Consider the following 16,572-nt stretch of genomic DNA (forward strand, 5'->3'; position numbering starts at 1 on the left):
GTTCAGGATGTGCGGGGAACCTTTTAATGCCAAGTTTATGTTGCACAGGATCACATGCACTTAGCATATGTGACACGTAGGGTTTGTAAACCGTGTGCAGAATTAGCTCACGTCTGTTCGCTCACATTTGAGTTATGACTCAAAAGAAGCAAGTACGGATTTTGACACTAAATACGCTTCAGGTCTCTCTTTCCATTTGAAGAACCTCTGATGTAGAAAACCCTGTGAGGTTTAAGGGCGCTTTAGAGGCCTGGACTTACTTGTTTACTTCTTTTTCAGTTACTACATTTTAAATTGTGTCACTGTTAAGGACGCACGTAAAACTTACAAGATTTTTATCACAATTCTCCCGTATTTCTCGCACGTAGAAGCCCTTTCCACTCTATAAGTGCACTCAATAATAAAAGAAATCCAATCCAAGCATCCGTGGTAAATCTCCGGTGTAAACACCGCTCCACCAGCTTTAATGAAGTCCACAACCCCGGCCCCTAAACAAACTCATAAGAGTCGTGATTTTCTCTCTCTCACCTGTCGGAGTAACAGCAACAGTTCCCATCTCTCTCTTGCTCGTCACGATCTGTACCCACTTCCCTCCGTCCTCGTGCGTCCATTCCGTGCCGTTGCATTCGTAAATCCCTTCGTCAGAGGTTGTCACTTTGGTGATCACCAACGCGAACAGCCCGTTCCTCCCGGGAACCAAACGGATGCCTCCGTCGGTGTAGCGCCGGGCGTACTTCGCCCCCGTCACCACGTCGCCCTGAGGGCCGAAGGCCAAGATCTCCTCCGACGTCGCCCCCTTCTTCACCGACCAGGTGACGGACAGGTAGGTGGGGCGGGTGAGCTGCCGGGTGACGTTGCAGGAGAGCGTGAGGTCACTTCCTTCTGGGACCACTGGGGGCAGGGTCAAGGGGGAGACCCTGAGGGTGTTGGGGATGACTGACGGGGAAAGAAGCAAGACAAACATTTTAGGGAGACTTGGATGACACCGACAGGAGAATATCGCTGACTACAAACATAACACAAGAAACTGCAAGCTCTCAACACACACAGTAAAGACGATATATATGGAAACAGCAGCTTCAATGATTTACAGCTGCTTTCTTTGCTGTATTAGACGAAAGTGAATGCAGTTTAGCGCAGGTTAGTTTGATTTTAACTGAGGTTACAAGTTGGTTGAATCTACTTCTGGTCGAGCCTTTTGGAGTTTAGTGTACAACAAAACCTCTCGCTCATTTAAAATGGGCGTTTATGTTGTTTCTTTCCTCTTTTTTATTCTTCTTTGGTGTAACTTGCACAGAGCTTGGTGGATAATCAGCAGCGTATTTGCATTTCCTCGTCTATTACAGGAGGCATATTCTGAGCGGAGCGCAAGAAGATCTTGTTTACTGCAATAATCTGTTTAAACCAATTTCCAGTATTTGTGAAAACCAGCAAAAAAAAACAAAATCAACAACGACGGCAGCATAATCAAGGTAAGCAATGCCTTTAATCCCCCGGCAGCACGACGTCGATGGAGGTAAAACTCAGCATGCATACAGGAAATGAGCCTCTCGGTACCGCTGATTTAAAAACAGACACGTTAACATGGAAGTGCATGGACCTAAAACACAACACAACTTCAATTTCACCCAGATTCAACCATTAAAACACAGGTATTCATTAGGGAGGAGTGACAGAATCATAAATAACGATGACTCACTATTGCTTTAAATACAAGTCAGATTCCGGTTACACTTAAAGTACGATGAGGTCGAGTTAAACACACAACCGGCTCCAGATAAGGCTGTGTTCACAAAAGGTCGAGGACTCGCCCGCTCAGTCGACCCTCTTTCACTCAATGAAACAGTTCCTGCTTGCTTCCAGGAAGTGCTCTGCTGCTAAATGTGACATTCCAGAGCCTGAGCAGGTCTTAACAGGGCAGATTCTTTGTTTCTTTACTTGTTATGACACATCGAGAAGGCTGACGAGTCAGCGTCGTGAGGGGAAATGAAAGAATCGAGGAGCTCGGATGGTTTGTCTGACTTCGGGTGTGACGTTTAACGGATAATCTACTCGTACAACTCAAAATCAACACTGTAATGTAAGCATGGCTCTAAACTCTTCCCGGCATGAAGTTTCATCCCAATGGACTTCACAGAAACGGTGAATCATTTCTTGTTGAAAGCTAATTCTGGTCGTGTTACAAATGAATCCAAGAAGAAGCAGATAGCTGGGAATGAGCACGAAGCCGTGCATTATGGGAATTACACTCGTGCCATATTCACGTCCGGTGGGAGAGGCAGATTTTTGAAGCGTTCAGAGAGAAAAGAAAGAAAGACCCTGTGGTGGATTTGAGCCTGTTGACGGCCGTTTCTGCCGGTCACAGAACCAGGCGACCAATCGGATGAAGAACAGGGACATCGTCTTCCTAAAGCCATAAAGCGTGGACACCAGCGGGACAGCGCTGGACGCGTAGTGGAAGCAAAGAGTACACACCGCCGCTGTGTGCTGCAGAGATGAGAGCGCCTATGGCAGATAACGAAGGCAGTGCGAATAATCTGCGTTTTGCTCCATCAATTAAAATTAGCCTGAGAGGAGTTTTTCAAACCCTCAGCGACCTGTACTCTACTTGTTTCTTACATAACCAAACAGCCTCAGTGGGGCAGCCAGAGCAGTGTGTGTGTGTGTGTGTGTGTGTGTGTGTGTCTGGACTGGTAAAGACCTTGCAGCAACAAATCAGACTTGTCATCTCTGTTAACGAGTATTCGCAGACTAACACTCTTCGTACACCACAAAAACAAAACTGCTCGCTAATACATGCGCTCTACATATGTGCGACACGCGATCTCCTGTCGCACATAAACAGTGCCGCCTAGTTAATTCAGGTCTAAGTTTAACAAGGTGTCTGGGGAGCCGTGCCGGGAAGCAGCTGAACATGATGGTGCATTATGGAGCTAACTAACCTGCTGCTGTCAGACGATCCCTCTTTGGGACCGAGTCTCCCAAATTTGGGGGTTCACGTTTTTTATGGATTATCATTTTTAAGCGCGCTGTGGGTTCGGGCTTGGTTCAACAGTGGATTCGAATCAACAGAGTCGCCAAAAAATGTGTGTAATTACTGACTGGAGAAAAAAAACTCAATTAAATTCAAAGGAAAATGCTGAATACGGGGTTTTTTTTTCCCCCTCTTTCTCGCCATTTCTGTGTCAGAAAATAGTCCAAATTAAAATAAAAGAAGCTGTACACAGCGAGGTCTGAAGAGTCTACCGTAATGAGAACATGGTTTCTGGACAGACTACCACGTCTGAGTGTCACATGATATGTCAAGCTGACCCTTTAACAGAGCGACGAAGCGCTGTATCTGATCTTCCTCACGTCAGTCGTGGAGTTATGCTTCGTGGTTTTGGTGGAATCTTGTCATCTTTTCATATGCGGATGATTTTCCTCTATTTCCCCCCCTGCTGTGCTGGTCTTCAGCTCCCACTACGGTGCTGAATATAATATATCAGTTTCAGGTGAAAGTGCCCTGAAAGCAGACAGTGAGGTGTAACATCTTATCGTTTTTGATTTGATGGATGGTGATGTAAATGTTACCAACTGTAAACTAACGTTTCCACTCATTATGGACAGTTTACCGCCGTGTGATTTTAACATTTGTCCCCGTGGAGAGCGTTGATGATATTTGTGTTCTTCTCTTAGCCTGTGTGTTTCTTCCTGGTTACTCGTTTGACAAAAGCCAAGTCCTCCCACCTGGCGTCTGCTCCACCACCACGAGGGTGTTGAGGTGTGCACGAAAAGCCAAAATCATGAGCCAGTAATTGTCTAAAACCAGTGGCAGCGAGCGAGCGAGAATATATACATGGTCAGTAGAGCATTAGTAAGTCATGGGGATAGCTGTTAAATGAACCATCGTAGCTAGCTAGCTTCACACACACACACACACACACACAGCTCTCCCATACCGGTGAGTTCGACCGGGGCCTCATAGTTGCCACTGATGACGGAGTCGGTGCTCGGCGTTGTACACCAGTAGAAGCCGGCGTCCAGCGACTTCACCTCCGCTATCTTCAGCTCCACCTCGTTGTCCCGCAGACGCTCCACCGCGATGTCGCCGGACGCCACGCGCTTCGTGAGCGACGGGTGGGAGTAGCGGTTGTCGAAGGTGGAGATGATCTTCGTCCTTGCCAAACCGTCCGCCTCCTTGGACATCAACCACTCAAAATCCTGCCGGACAGAGTGGGATAGACCTTTACCAAGAGCACATTCACGCTCTCCTGAGGGTGAACACTTTTAACGTTACAAGCTTTCTAAACTTCGAAGAGAATGAATCAAAGGCAAGTGGTCCGATTTCCATGACTAACCGACCTCCCCATCCTTTTGATGCATGTTTAATACAACAGGTTTGAGTACAGTATCACTATTTCATGATCCACTTGGAGCTCCCTCCACGTTCTTTAAAACAGAATATTAAAACATGACAAAGTCACGTGACAATTAAACTGCTCTCTAATTGCAAGGGATTCTGGGAGGTTGAGAAACCTTGAGTGGTACTATGAACACTTTAGTTCTATACGTACAATTAGACACACGGCAAAGGAACATTTGCACAGTTGTTTTTTTAAAGGATTAAACTATATGCGATTAGTCTTCATGTAGTTCTGTCCTTTGTGGATAAAATACTGTACAACCCGAACATTTAAACTTGTGATGTGAAAAGCGACTCACCTGCTCACGAGGTCCGCTGTACTCACTGACATCACACCGGATGGAGACCGGCTGACCCTCCACCCGGATTAACGGACCGGGAGACACCGTCACCACCCGGGCCGAGCACCCGCCTTCAGGGAGGGAGAGAAAATAAATGCATTAAAGTAATCAATGGAACGCAACAGGACCATGGGTCGGATTCTTTTAGAGTCTTAACTTCAGAAAGCCCTCTGATCGTTACTCTGAAGGCTGAGACCAATCAATGAAGTATAGAACAACCAGTGTTACAGAAATATCATTTATAGAATGAATAGGCTGCAATAGTATGTGTGTATTTTCTATTAGAAGCAGCCCTGATGACCAATAACAGACCGTATTAACGCAGTAAGATTAAGGCTGCAACCAACAATATTATTCTTGTTGACTATTAATCTGTCGACTATTGGTTTTCTCTGTTAATCAAATAGCCGTTTGGTCTTTAAAATGTCAGAAAATGGTGGAAAATGTTTCCCAAAAGGACAAAGATATTCAGTTTACTGTCAATATGAACACGACAGACACTCGCACAGAAACGTGTAGCAGCTTGTGTAGAGCTGAACAGTATTGACGATGACTTCGCTAATATCCGCGTATTTCTGCTCACAGTCATCGAATTCTTCGGCAACAAATACCTGCTGTGTCAGCCACCTGCTTCACATTCCTCCATTAAAAAGTGAGGCGTGTAGCAACACAGCCGAGTCGGACACTCCGCTTCCTGGTTGGTGGAATCTGGCTGCTCTCGGCCTAACGCGCAGAATTTAATAGCAACGTGTTAATAACCACTGCAGAAAACAAATGTCTTCTTTCTTAGTGCTTTTCACAGAAAGCTGGATCAGCTCTAGTTAAAGAAGGAGTGCTTCACAAACAGGTCCTGTGCTTGTATGGTCCATCAATACTTGAGAGAGTCCATCAATACTTGAGTTTTTGGCAGTCGGCCTGGTGTTATGTGTGCGAGTGCGAGCTTTTTTTCCTCTTCCGCTTTAGTAAGAAACAAGTCACGATGAAATACGCACCGCAGAAAACACACTGTTTCAGTGTCTGTGTTCCCTCTCTGACAATCATTAACTTCCTATCTTCATTATTGCAACAGCAACAAAACGATGAAGCACGGAATGCTTGTCTGGGATATGACAGTAAGACACTTTAAATTTCACCATGAGGGGTGGTCAAAGGGGAAGATGTCTGCCGTGCCTTATCACAAAATGACCGTCATATACAATATACCTGTGTGTGTGTGTGTGTGTGTGTGAGAGAGATAGGGCCATACATCACTAAAATAGATAAGAGAATTTTCTTGGCTAGGTGCTGAGACTCATGGTTTTCTAACTCAATTTCCAGCCTGCCTGTCTCTCCTGGAGGGAATACTGCACAGCCAGCGGAGCCTGAAGACACCCAGAAAGTTGAACAATCAAGTCAAGAATCTGGAGTTTGCACATTTTTATGTCACAGTGGCATGGGCGGGCATGTGTACGGCGCCCTGCCATTACGTTTTTGTTTTTCTGATGAGAAGATTGACACCAGTTTCGCGTCTGTGCAGTAAATACGAAGCAAACACCTGGAGGCGGTTAGCTTAGCTTAGCATAAAGACTGGAAACGGGGGGAAACGGCTAGCATGTGAGGAACTGGAGCACCAGCATGGAGGCAAAGAGGGAACTTCTAGTTTTTCCTGATTAAAAAGGTTGATACCTCTGCGTCTGTTTTGTCAATATGAAGCTCCAGCCAGAGGTTAGCTAGCTTAGCTTAGCATAAAGACTGGAAACAAGGGGAAACAGCTAGCCTGGCCATATCTTTCTTGTTTAATCTTTCCAGAAACGTGGACGTACGGCGGAAACGTCCAAGTTTAAATTCCTTTAAAGAGGTTGTGTTGGCTTGACTGACAGGTATCGTGACCAATCACAGTCAGCCATGGCGGCCGCCGCCTGCTTGTCCCAATCCATCATGACGTTGTGTCTTTTAAAGATTAACTTTAAGGATTATTCCGCTACATTATCTACCTTTTTTCCCCTCAGCATCTGTCCCAAAACTATACAGGCTAATGTCGGGTGTCAGCAGACAGTACACACATTTATGGTAATATTGCCACATAAATAAATGGCGGCAGCAGATGCCGGAGGTCAGAGATCAGGTTAGCAGTAACTCCAGTTGAACAGAGGGAAGTGATTTGTGCACGATGGTGACTTTACCATCTGCAGCGTCAGAACCACACACACACACATGAATACAGCACAGAAACACACACCACAGGAGTGCTGGCGACATTTGATCATCTTACGCTGCACTAATTTAAGCCAAGGTGCTCTCTCTCTCTCTCTCTCTCTCTCTCTCTCTCTCTCTCTCTCTCTCACACACACAGGAGAGCCTATATGGCATTCACTGTTCTGCTCACACACACATGGCCACTTCAGTATCATGTAAAGCCATGGTTTAGTCTGGTTTGGGTTCATCCCTGTGGTGGAAACCAGTCCTGTGACTAAGCAGCACTGGCCGTGCCCTTTGCTTCAAAACCAGTCGGATAATTAGTCCGCCTGGTTTGACTCACAAGGCAAATAAGGCTAATAATGATGGCCAGCACAGTTTGACTTCCACGCAGGCTAATGTGGATTAATGGGACCTTGTCAAAGCTGGTCACCCAATGCTGGATGATAAATGGATGTACAGTTGTGTAATGAGAGGCTGAGCAGGGCTGAGACTGATGGGAGGAAACGCATTCAATTTGGGACTATTTTCTCCCCAACAGAACCACCACACACTGTTTTACATTTTAGTCAAATGGGAAAATGTCTTCTTCCTCATGATGGTGTTTAATTCAACCGTAGGCTCGAGATTACTTCATTACATCAGCTAAACTCAATTGTACAGCAGTTTCAACAGTGGCAATGGGTGTAATCCAGAACCCTCACAGGGAGACTATCCTGCCAAACCCCGTTTAAAAACACCCCCAATTTAGCGTTTTAGCATGACGTCACACGCAGACAAGTCTGACAACTTATTTTATTGATTTTTCTCAATGTCCTGGATTCAATCTCCAATTCGGCATGATCACACACACCAAGCAACCCATATTAATCACTTAAATGTGAACTTTTTCGAACCTGTTCGCTTGTTGCACCCCCTGAACGCTCCGTGTGGATGGCAGCAGACAGCAGCGTGAACCCGTTTAAAAAAGGTTTATTTTATTAACATTAAGTGCTGCTCGATGGATAGGATTCATGCCGAATTGATTATTGGACGTTATAGATACGAGAAATACTTTAAATTATCTTTTTTTTTTGCATGCACGTTTGCTGAGGAACAAGTAAACGTTAAATTGACAGATTTCTAAAGGGGGTTCAACATGTGGTTCTCCTTGAATGCCGACACGTATCTAAGTTAATTAGCTACCAACAGCAAAGAAACGTTTCTTACCGAGCGTTAGCAGACCAACGACGAGTGTGAGGACACAGTTATCCATTTTCATTCCTCTCTTCAACCCTCTTCTCTGCTTAATTTCCCCCCGCTTTCTTTGTCCTGTGCTGGGGGTAACACCACCAGTCCGCTGTCGGTCAATCCAATAAAACTCTTCAGATGCGAGTGAGTCCGTCCGCACCGTACACCGGGCGGAACCGCAGAGCAAAAAAAAACACCGTGCACACACGAGTGCCTCCTAAAACGGTGTCGAAATCCCGACGGGAGTGTTTACATGGTTCACACACTGCTGCCACTGGACCGGTTTAACGGGTGCACGAGGGCGAGATTGATAGCGAGGGTGAGGGAGAGAGCGCGAGAGAGAGCGGCCGGAAGTTAGGTGTCTGGCTGGAGGAGGAGGAGGAGGAGGAGGAGGAGGGAGGTCTCAGGTGGAGAGAGAGAGAGAGAGATTCCCATATCAATCTGTCTCAAGGTTTATGGTGCAGATATTAGTCTTTATTGCACGTCAGTGTTGACCCCTCTTGTGTGATGGATTCCTCCTGAATAGAGTTTAAATCACTGCTTCTTGTTTATTGATCCATTAGTGGTTTAGGAGTTGCCTTGAAACTGGTGTGAAACCACATTTCACACCAGTTTACATCATTTAGCCTGCAGGATTTCACCAGGCTGACACACGCCTGCACTCAGTCACAGTCCAGCGGTGTGTTTCCACAGACCCACCGTGCAGGCCAAGGGTTAAAACTTCATGGGACTTCTCCTGTGTGACATTTGACTGTCCTATTTTTAAAATGTGTGTGTGTGTGTGTGTGTGTGTGTGTGTGTGTGTGTGTGTGGCAAAGAGGAATCAAGTGTACATCCTGTAGTCTCAACACTGTGGCGTCTGTTCCTCACACATCTGTTCAAACTGACACACCCACACACACACACACACACACACACACACACACACAGTGGACACAGTGCTATCTTACTGCCCTACTCCCCTCTCAGTCATTAACCAGGTTGGAGATTCTTGGCACCCGGATCTGGTTTTAATGGACTGATAATGTACAATGTGAACATTAGTAATGCTTAGTTGCAGTCGTTGTAATGACTTGAATCTAAACAGACTTTATTTAGTTCCTCACAGAAACATAATAAAGTGGATTATAGTTTAGTCGTGAGGGGGAAAGTTATTTAACTTTTTAAAAGTCGGATGAGACTCGACTATTCTGCAAAGTTTGGTGCCTTTTAAAAAGGTAACATGCACACATTAAATATGCTGATTCATCACAGAAAAGCATTGGAAATCTTACACCGGACAAAAGAGATATTTAATGCAAACTGAGTTCCCTGTTAATGTGTGTTCTCTTTCAGCATTTGCGTTCATAATTTGAGTCATAAAGTAATTGTCAAGGTTGTGTGAACTATGACAAAGTCGGATTAAACCATTTCAAATGCCGACATGATGCCCTTTAATAGGAAACATGGACCTGTAGCACCCCCTTCTGGCCTCAGAAGAGAAATACCATTGACAGTTCAGATTTATGAAATAGGTCTATTGCATGTATACATCTGGCTGAAGTCTATGTATACATAAATACAATATGAATGAAATCTTTAAAGGTTTGAGGATGATCTTCTTGGACTCATGTTTTTAGATATTCTAAAGGAGGTTTGGGGGTTGGAGAACTTTTAATAATTTGTAAAGGAACATATAATACTTAAGTGAAGAGACAAAAAGTCATACAACATGTAGAAACTGCACGGAAGCTGATGAGACAACTGATCCCAAATTTCCCCCGCTTGGACCTGAGCACATGGAGCTGCAGCACCATCTAGTGGACAAAACGAGTCAGTGCAGACTTGTGGTTTTCTTTTGCATCCTCGGCTGTTTCTAAAGTTTCTTCCGATTAATATAAAGAAAACTGCATGCTGTGTTAAATGCAACCAATAAAGATTTAGAGTAAAAAGAGTATTTTCTTACTTCAAATCAACTGTGTCGACTGAAGAACTTTACACTACTGCAGGATTATACAAAACCATAGACAATGGAATTAATTAGGTGGATAAGGAGGACAATACAGAAAGAAAACATAGAATAAAATAAGACAATGATAGAGCTCACTAACATATTGTACATCAGTATTACTAGTCAGGGTGATAATGTTATTCCCTGTGCTTTGTATACAGTATATTAACTCAGAATACATTCATGGCTGGTTTGATGTTGGTTGAATGGATGGAATGAAATGAAAAGGTGTGAAAACAAGTTAGCAGCAGCACAGTGTGGGTGTAGAGTACCAGCAGCAGAACACAATGAGTAAGAAGTGAGCAGACAATTAAAATACATATAAATCTATGAACTAAAATCACTTTAGAGTAGCTGCAAACACGTCCTTGATCATTTTCTGTTGCCATAAAGAAGCTGCAAGTACAGGAAAACCTCCAGAACACACACACACACACACACACCAGATGCACTCGGCGGTAGCTCGGCACAAACAGCTAACGCACGTAAAACCACAAACACACTTTCAGCAAAAAGACACAGGATATGCAAAACACACACTCTCCCTCTGCATGCATTGCTCTGAGCATTCTGACAAACAGCGAGCTGCAGAGGTGATAATGACCACAGTGTGAAATATTATCTTCTGGAACAGATCATTTATTTCAATGCAAAGAGTTTAAAATGTACATTTTTTTGCATTAAAAGCAGATACTTTGATGAATACAATGCAAAGGCTTTGGTATTGCTGTTCAATAGATAAATATGAAAACACGGTATGGTTCCTTGTATGTTTTCTGCATACAAACACATGAATAAATGACATTTATTCACATTGTGATTAGGTTAACTTAACTGTCCTTTCATGAGCCAAACCTGCGGTTTCCAAAAATAAAGCATTAAAGATTTCATAGGTGAAGAAAATGTGACCTGTCTCTGGTAATAAATTCTTCCTTTTATTCACTAATTCACACACAAATACAAAGAAAAAGAGATAAAAAAAAAAAAAGAGCTGCATACAAATGTACATAAAAGAGTTTGTGTAAAATCATTAAAAGACTGCAGTGAAAATACATGGCTCTTATAATAGAAACCTTTCAAATGACATTCTTCTGTTGAGTCTGTCTGGAAGGAAAATAACGGTTTATGTGAGATGCTGAATAAATAAACTAAAAGTAAAGTAAAGAAAACATCTAAAATGAAGAAAAATAAGAAAAGCAGGTGAACCCAGAACTCCAACACTCACATGGTGTCACACTCTTTGTGCTTTGGCAGCTTTCTTTATTATTTTCCTGGGCTGAGGAAGAGGAGGTGGCTGCTCGTCATCGCTGTTAGCAGGTGGCCTGGGGGCCTGAGGGGGGGGGGAAAGGGAGAAGGAGTAGAGCGTCAGATCGGATGCCACACTGACATTTTCAGGCACGAGCTCCTCACTGGGGCCTCCTCCTACCTGTGCAGGTCTTCGGGGGCTGGGCTGAGGGTGAGCGTTGGGCTGGTCGGGGTTTATGGGATGCTGCTGTCTGGAGCGCTGCTGGCGGGGGCCGGTGTGGCCGGCCGGCTGCTGGTGGGAATGATGATGGTGATGGGACCGTTGATCTTGAGGATCATTGTGTTGATGGTGTTTATGCTGGTCATTGGTCCACGGCAACCGAAGCTCCCCCTCATCTGTCAGGTGAGAAAACAAACACCGATGGCGGGTCAGACCTGATGGTTTACATTTACTAAGTTCTTCAATCAAAAGTAATTTAACGTATATTTTTATATCTACACATAACATAAATAATACACATTCATCACTACAAATACACGAGGCCATTTTTTAAAAACATGAATTATGACAATGACATAATTAAAAATAAGAATAAATAAAACCTCACCCTTCAGTTGCATGCGTTTGCTCTGCTTGGTGTGGACGCAGCAAACAATAACGACGATAATCAGCAACAGAACAACACCTGATGAGGATGAACAGACATCACGCACAATTCATTTTAAAAAGGTACCGTGAGGAACTTTGAAGTGGCTATGAAACAGTCTCAGCTCCATCAAGCAGACGTACCTCCTCCGGCGCCCACAACAATCCACGAGTTAATTCCGAGAAGCGTATCAGGTAAAAAGGACGCTAGAGAGGGAGAGGAGAGGTGAAGAAACACATTGAATAAGTTTCGATTCTGGCTATTTCACTGGTTTTGTTTGATGGATGAATGGGCTGAAAGCAACGCATAACCTGCAACACATCCGGTCATTTATTATGTCTAATACTCACCGTTATTATCAATGCAGATTTGTACAATAGGTTCACTGGTCTCGGAGCTGACGATGTTGGAAACTCTGCATCTGAAGGAATCTGTTTTCACCTTATCGGCCTGTCTTGTCAGAGTAGCACCTGTCTCATTTCCCAACACCTTGTTGTTCTGAAGCCACGCAAAGGTGTGATCGGTCTGCCGGGGAAAAAAAGTGTCACCAACGGATGGATTGGAAGGTTTTCATGAGAATATGTAACGGAGTAGAACCTGGCGGGACAAATAGAAACTCGACAAACTCTGCGTCTCATTGTAATAAATCAGACATCTTTAAGGTGTGCTCATGCTTGGTTATAGAGGGGAGAGTAGGCCACAGACCATCTCTACAGGCTCTACAAACATCCTCAGCAACGTCTGTTCTCACCTTTGCTTGAACCTTGCAGGTGAACTGGGCATCTGAGATGGTCTTCTTTTTGTTGCATGTAGTCTTCAAGACAGGCTTCGGGACAGGGTCTGAGTGGAGTAGATCGGGCTTAGAGGTGTGCTCATTATGCATTGTAAAAACACACACTTGAAGACAAATATAATACAAAATAAGTTATTTATATTTCATGTGCACTAATATTTAGTTGTGACCTACCCATTACACATAAAAAGACTTTAGCAGTCCATTTCTTAGTTCCATCTTTATTAAGAACTTCGGGGATGTAACTTCCAGCGTTGCTCTTGATCACATTTGTCAGGTCCAGGGATCCGTCTTCTGAAATTAGCTCCTTCTTCCCTTCGACAAATTGGCCATTACTTCTAAGATCTAAGATATACCTGCTGTTGTGCTTCCATCTCAGTCTGTCTGACTTGTCCATTGTGAAGCCCAGCTGCACCGTAAAGTTCGCGCCTGTTGCAACGTGATTGTCGCACACTTCCTCAGAATCTTTGGAACAGAAAGAAAGGAAAAGAAACAGAGAATCACATGGTGAAGTTCATGACAACTGATACTGTGATATTAGTTCAGTTGTTCCCATAACCATTAAAAGACTGTTCTTTTCAGATGAACCCACATCCTGAGTGCGTGGTGCCACTGCCAACCGACTACATCCCACCACCTTGTGCTTCTTTTGGTTGTTCGAGAACAAAAGAGGCAGTCCGTAAAATAGTTGTCGAGATAGCAATGTTTTTTTTTTGTCATTAGTGTGAATTGTCATTTATTGACAATCAGCTGACATTTCAAGTCAATTAGAATAAAGTTCTTTATGTATGTTAGATGCTGATTATTGCTCCTTTGGATTTATACTTATTTATTTGTTTTTCAGTCATGTATTTAGGACTAATTCCATTTTTCACAGGTGTCAAAACAATTGGCCACATCACACTCTCGTGTGTGCGCACCCTCCACGCTGTGCGTACGGGAAATCTGACACCGAGCAAAGCATGTGAAATGAAACTCTGCAGCGATCGCTTCACCTCTGCGTACACTGAAGATGGACGATGTGTGTACAGGAAAAGACGCCCCCATATATATCAGACGAGAGTTTGGCTGCAATTCTGAAGAATTTGTATTCAGGTCATATGACAGGAAATTAATGGTTACATGAGCCACCATGTGATGAGGAAACATGTCAATATGTTCCCATATGACTAAAAACACAATGACCATTTGGTGGTTTCTTTGGATCAGACATTTGGGTCACGAGTCAAGAATGTCTTCATTTCAGCAGCAGTTATTGGATTGTATGATGAAAATAACATCAGCTGTTACTTTGCTCTTTCCATCAAACTCAGAAGAGTTCAATGATGCAATTCACGACATCCAAAAAGGTTGGAGTGACTTCATATCTCATAGGGCAAAATCCACCTCAAGACATTTCTCTTATGCCTCCTCTTAAAGAGAGCAGCCTGATGCTCTTTAACGAGTAGATATCACGACTTTAAAGTCTTATCATGCAGGGATGATGGGGTTCTGCACCTCTTAGTCACTTTCTTGGACTCATTCCTCTCAGTTTTGAACCGTCAGGGTCAGTATTTATCATCTGGAGATAGAGATGAAAATATAAAAATGATCTTAAAGTGTCATTGTTCATCCAGCAGCTCTTAATTACTTAACATAATAACGTCGTTTTCCATCATAACTCTCTTAAACGTGGCTGTTTTGTGCTTCATTTAAGTCATTTTGTTTTCTAAGACATATTCACGTATATGTTGAAGTCACTTTTCTGTGTTGTGTGACTGCTGCATCTGTAGATGACTTCTAACTTTGCTTTGCGTCGCTTCCTGTTCGTCCCCTGTAACCTCATCTCAGACCGACGTTACCACATCTGCTCGATGATTTATCTTGTTTTAGTTCAGTCGACAGACGCACACGTATATGAACGTAATCTTTTCATATTATAGATGTTACAGATCCTCAGCAGGAGTCCAACCCTCGACCGGGCCCATATCAGCTAGCTTTGTGCCGCAGCGATAAATTAACTTCTTAATTTACTGATTTAGAAAACAGTCTTTAATATGGAACTAATATACTTCGTTTTCAAGCATTTCTGTTGATATAATCGTCAAATTTAGAGGATTAGTCCAGTGTTACCGGATGTTTTAGCCCATTTATTGTATATTTTGCATCAAGGGAAATCAGTTTCTTATTATTTTTAATCTGTTTTTCAACTTGAAATCTGATGTTATTTCAGCTTTTACAATCTTTTGTTTAGTTGAACATATACTAAATGCTTTTTTATTAAAATGCAATGATAAAAGAATAAGTAATTGTTAAGAGTTTACATTACAACTACAGATCATTCAGCAACTCTCAACGTGAATTAATTACTGTACTGAAATAAATACAAATGTTTCAAATAAATATAAATGTTTGGTTTGGAAAAGAATTGGCATTAATACATTTTGTTGGAAACATGTAAAGGAGCCTCACTCAACTCAGATTCTAGTGAAAGATTAGAAAAGTAGAAAAGTTGGCCTGAGAGTTCAAACATGATTTATTTTCTTTGAAAAAAAGGTTTTGCTTTTAAAAATCTTGTGAAAATAAATGTAAAGAATCAGAACGGTTACAGGAAGTGCGTTTGAACTCTGATACTGAAGGAGATACTGCTTTAATATTCAAAGTCAGATTGAAATCCTTAAAACGCTCACATTATAACATCTCCCTCCTGAACGAGGAGTGTGTGTGTGTGTGTGGTTTCATTGTGCCATACCTGTGGAGGAGATGGCGGAGCAGCAGAGCAGGAGCAGAGAGATGGTGGAGACAGCAGCCATCTTCATCACCATCCTTACCGTATAGAACAGAAAGAACAGCCGCTTTCCATTATCAAGGTTATTTCCTGTCACAGCGGCTACATCACCTCCTTTTGTGTGTGTGTGTCGGCGTACCTCTATATATGTGTGTGTGTGTGTATGTGTGTGTTTATGGTTTCTAAAGGAAGTGATCCAAGGGGCCCGATGTACTTTCATTGTCTTAGAACAAAGTGAGCAAAATGTCATATTTAGAGAGCTTTACTGCATCAGCGACTAAAAACATAACCGTGCCCTCCAGTTAAAGATCATCATCTAATCTTGACACAAACACCAAACTATTACATTGTTAGGTGCCAAAAAAAGCATAAATTGGCATCAGTTGGGAACCACTTCCTCTTGTATTGTCAAAGTTTGGGGTTAGAAGTTAAGAATGCATTTGTTTTCTCACCACTTTCCGTCCTTCCGTTTCTTGTCGTTTCTGAAAGCTTTAGGGAAAAAAAAGTTTTGTCATTTAGAATTAAAACTTCTTTGACGAGTCCATCTGACAAGTTAGGTCAGTGTTAACAAATTTTTGCTGTTTATTTTGGCTTGAAATAAAAGTTGCAGCATCATCATCAACGGCAACCCTCGGTGAATCGTCCCGAAATGAGCTTATACAAGTTTTTAATGTCTTTGATTCATTAACGACAAAACTGTTGCACATGCACATAACAATATAACGCTAATCAATCTGTACCGGAGGCTAAAAAAACACAGATTTGTACTTGTGTTTTGGAAGTGAGAAAGGCCTAACTGGTGAAATAAAAGACTATAAACTGGGAAGTGAGATTCCTCTTCTCTGTCGTGATTTACTGCTGTAGCTTCAGTTCACACACGCAGGAACAAATAAACTCACTGAGGCTCTGACTGTTGCTCAGAGAAGAGTCATTCCTCAGGTCTCATTTCCTCCTGCAGCTTTATTCTTCTTTTGGTTTT

General features: G+C 42.9%; 2 protein-coding genes across 3 annotated transcripts in view; both read right to left on the bottom strand.

The window, feature by feature from the left end:
• The window catches only part of ptgfrnb (prostaglandin F2 receptor inhibitor b), a 34,885-nt gene extending 26,375 nt beyond the window's left edge, over positions 1–8,510 (bottom strand). Inside the window, exons 1-4 of the mRNA XM_031851958.1 lie at positions 8,131–8,510; positions 4,705–4,817; positions 3,942–4,203; positions 529–936 (exon numbers count right to left, since the gene is read on the bottom strand). Coding sequence (XP_031707818.1) covers positions 529–936; positions 3,942–4,203; positions 4,705–4,817; positions 8,131–8,182 — 835 coding nt within the window. The 5' untranslated portion in view covers positions 8,183–8,510. The remainder of the gene's footprint in view (positions 1–528; positions 937–3,941; positions 4,204–4,704; positions 4,818–8,130) is intronic.
• A 1,281-nt stretch (positions 8,511–9,791) lies between these two features.
• The window catches only part of LOC116386156 (CD48 antigen-like), a 22,472-nt gene continuing 15,691 nt past the window's right edge, over positions 9,792–16,572 (bottom strand). The window contains exons 2-11 of one of the 2 annotated variants that reach the window (XM_031852165.1): positions 16,046–16,082; positions 15,558–15,631; positions 13,001–13,291; positions 12,785–12,873; positions 12,384–12,558; positions 12,177–12,239; positions 11,995–12,072; positions 11,568–11,782; positions 11,367–11,471; positions 9,792–11,245 (exon numbers count right to left, since the gene is read on the bottom strand). In XM_031852165.1, the coding sequence (XP_031708025.1) occupies positions 11,373–11,471; positions 11,568–11,782; positions 11,995–12,072; positions 12,177–12,239; positions 12,384–12,558; positions 12,785–12,873; positions 13,001–13,291; positions 15,558–15,631; positions 16,046–16,082 (1,121 nt within the window). In that variant the 3' untranslated portion in view covers positions 9,792–11,245; positions 11,367–11,372. Of the gene's footprint in view, positions 11,472–11,567; positions 11,783–11,994; positions 12,073–12,176; positions 12,240–12,383; positions 12,559–12,784; positions 12,874–13,000; positions 13,292–15,557; positions 15,632–16,045; positions 16,083–16,572 lie in introns of both variants that reach the window. The other variant, XM_031852164.1, reaches the window with a different exon arrangement.

Source organism: Anarrhichthys ocellatus, unplaced genomic scaffold, assembly GCF_004355925.1.
Source record: "Anarrhichthys ocellatus isolate YVR2014 unplaced genomic scaffold, GSC_Weel_1.0 scaffold12, whole genome shotgun sequence".
Classification (NCBI taxonomy): Eukaryota; Metazoa; Chordata; class Actinopteri; order Perciformes; family Anarhichadidae; genus Anarrhichthys; species Anarrhichthys ocellatus.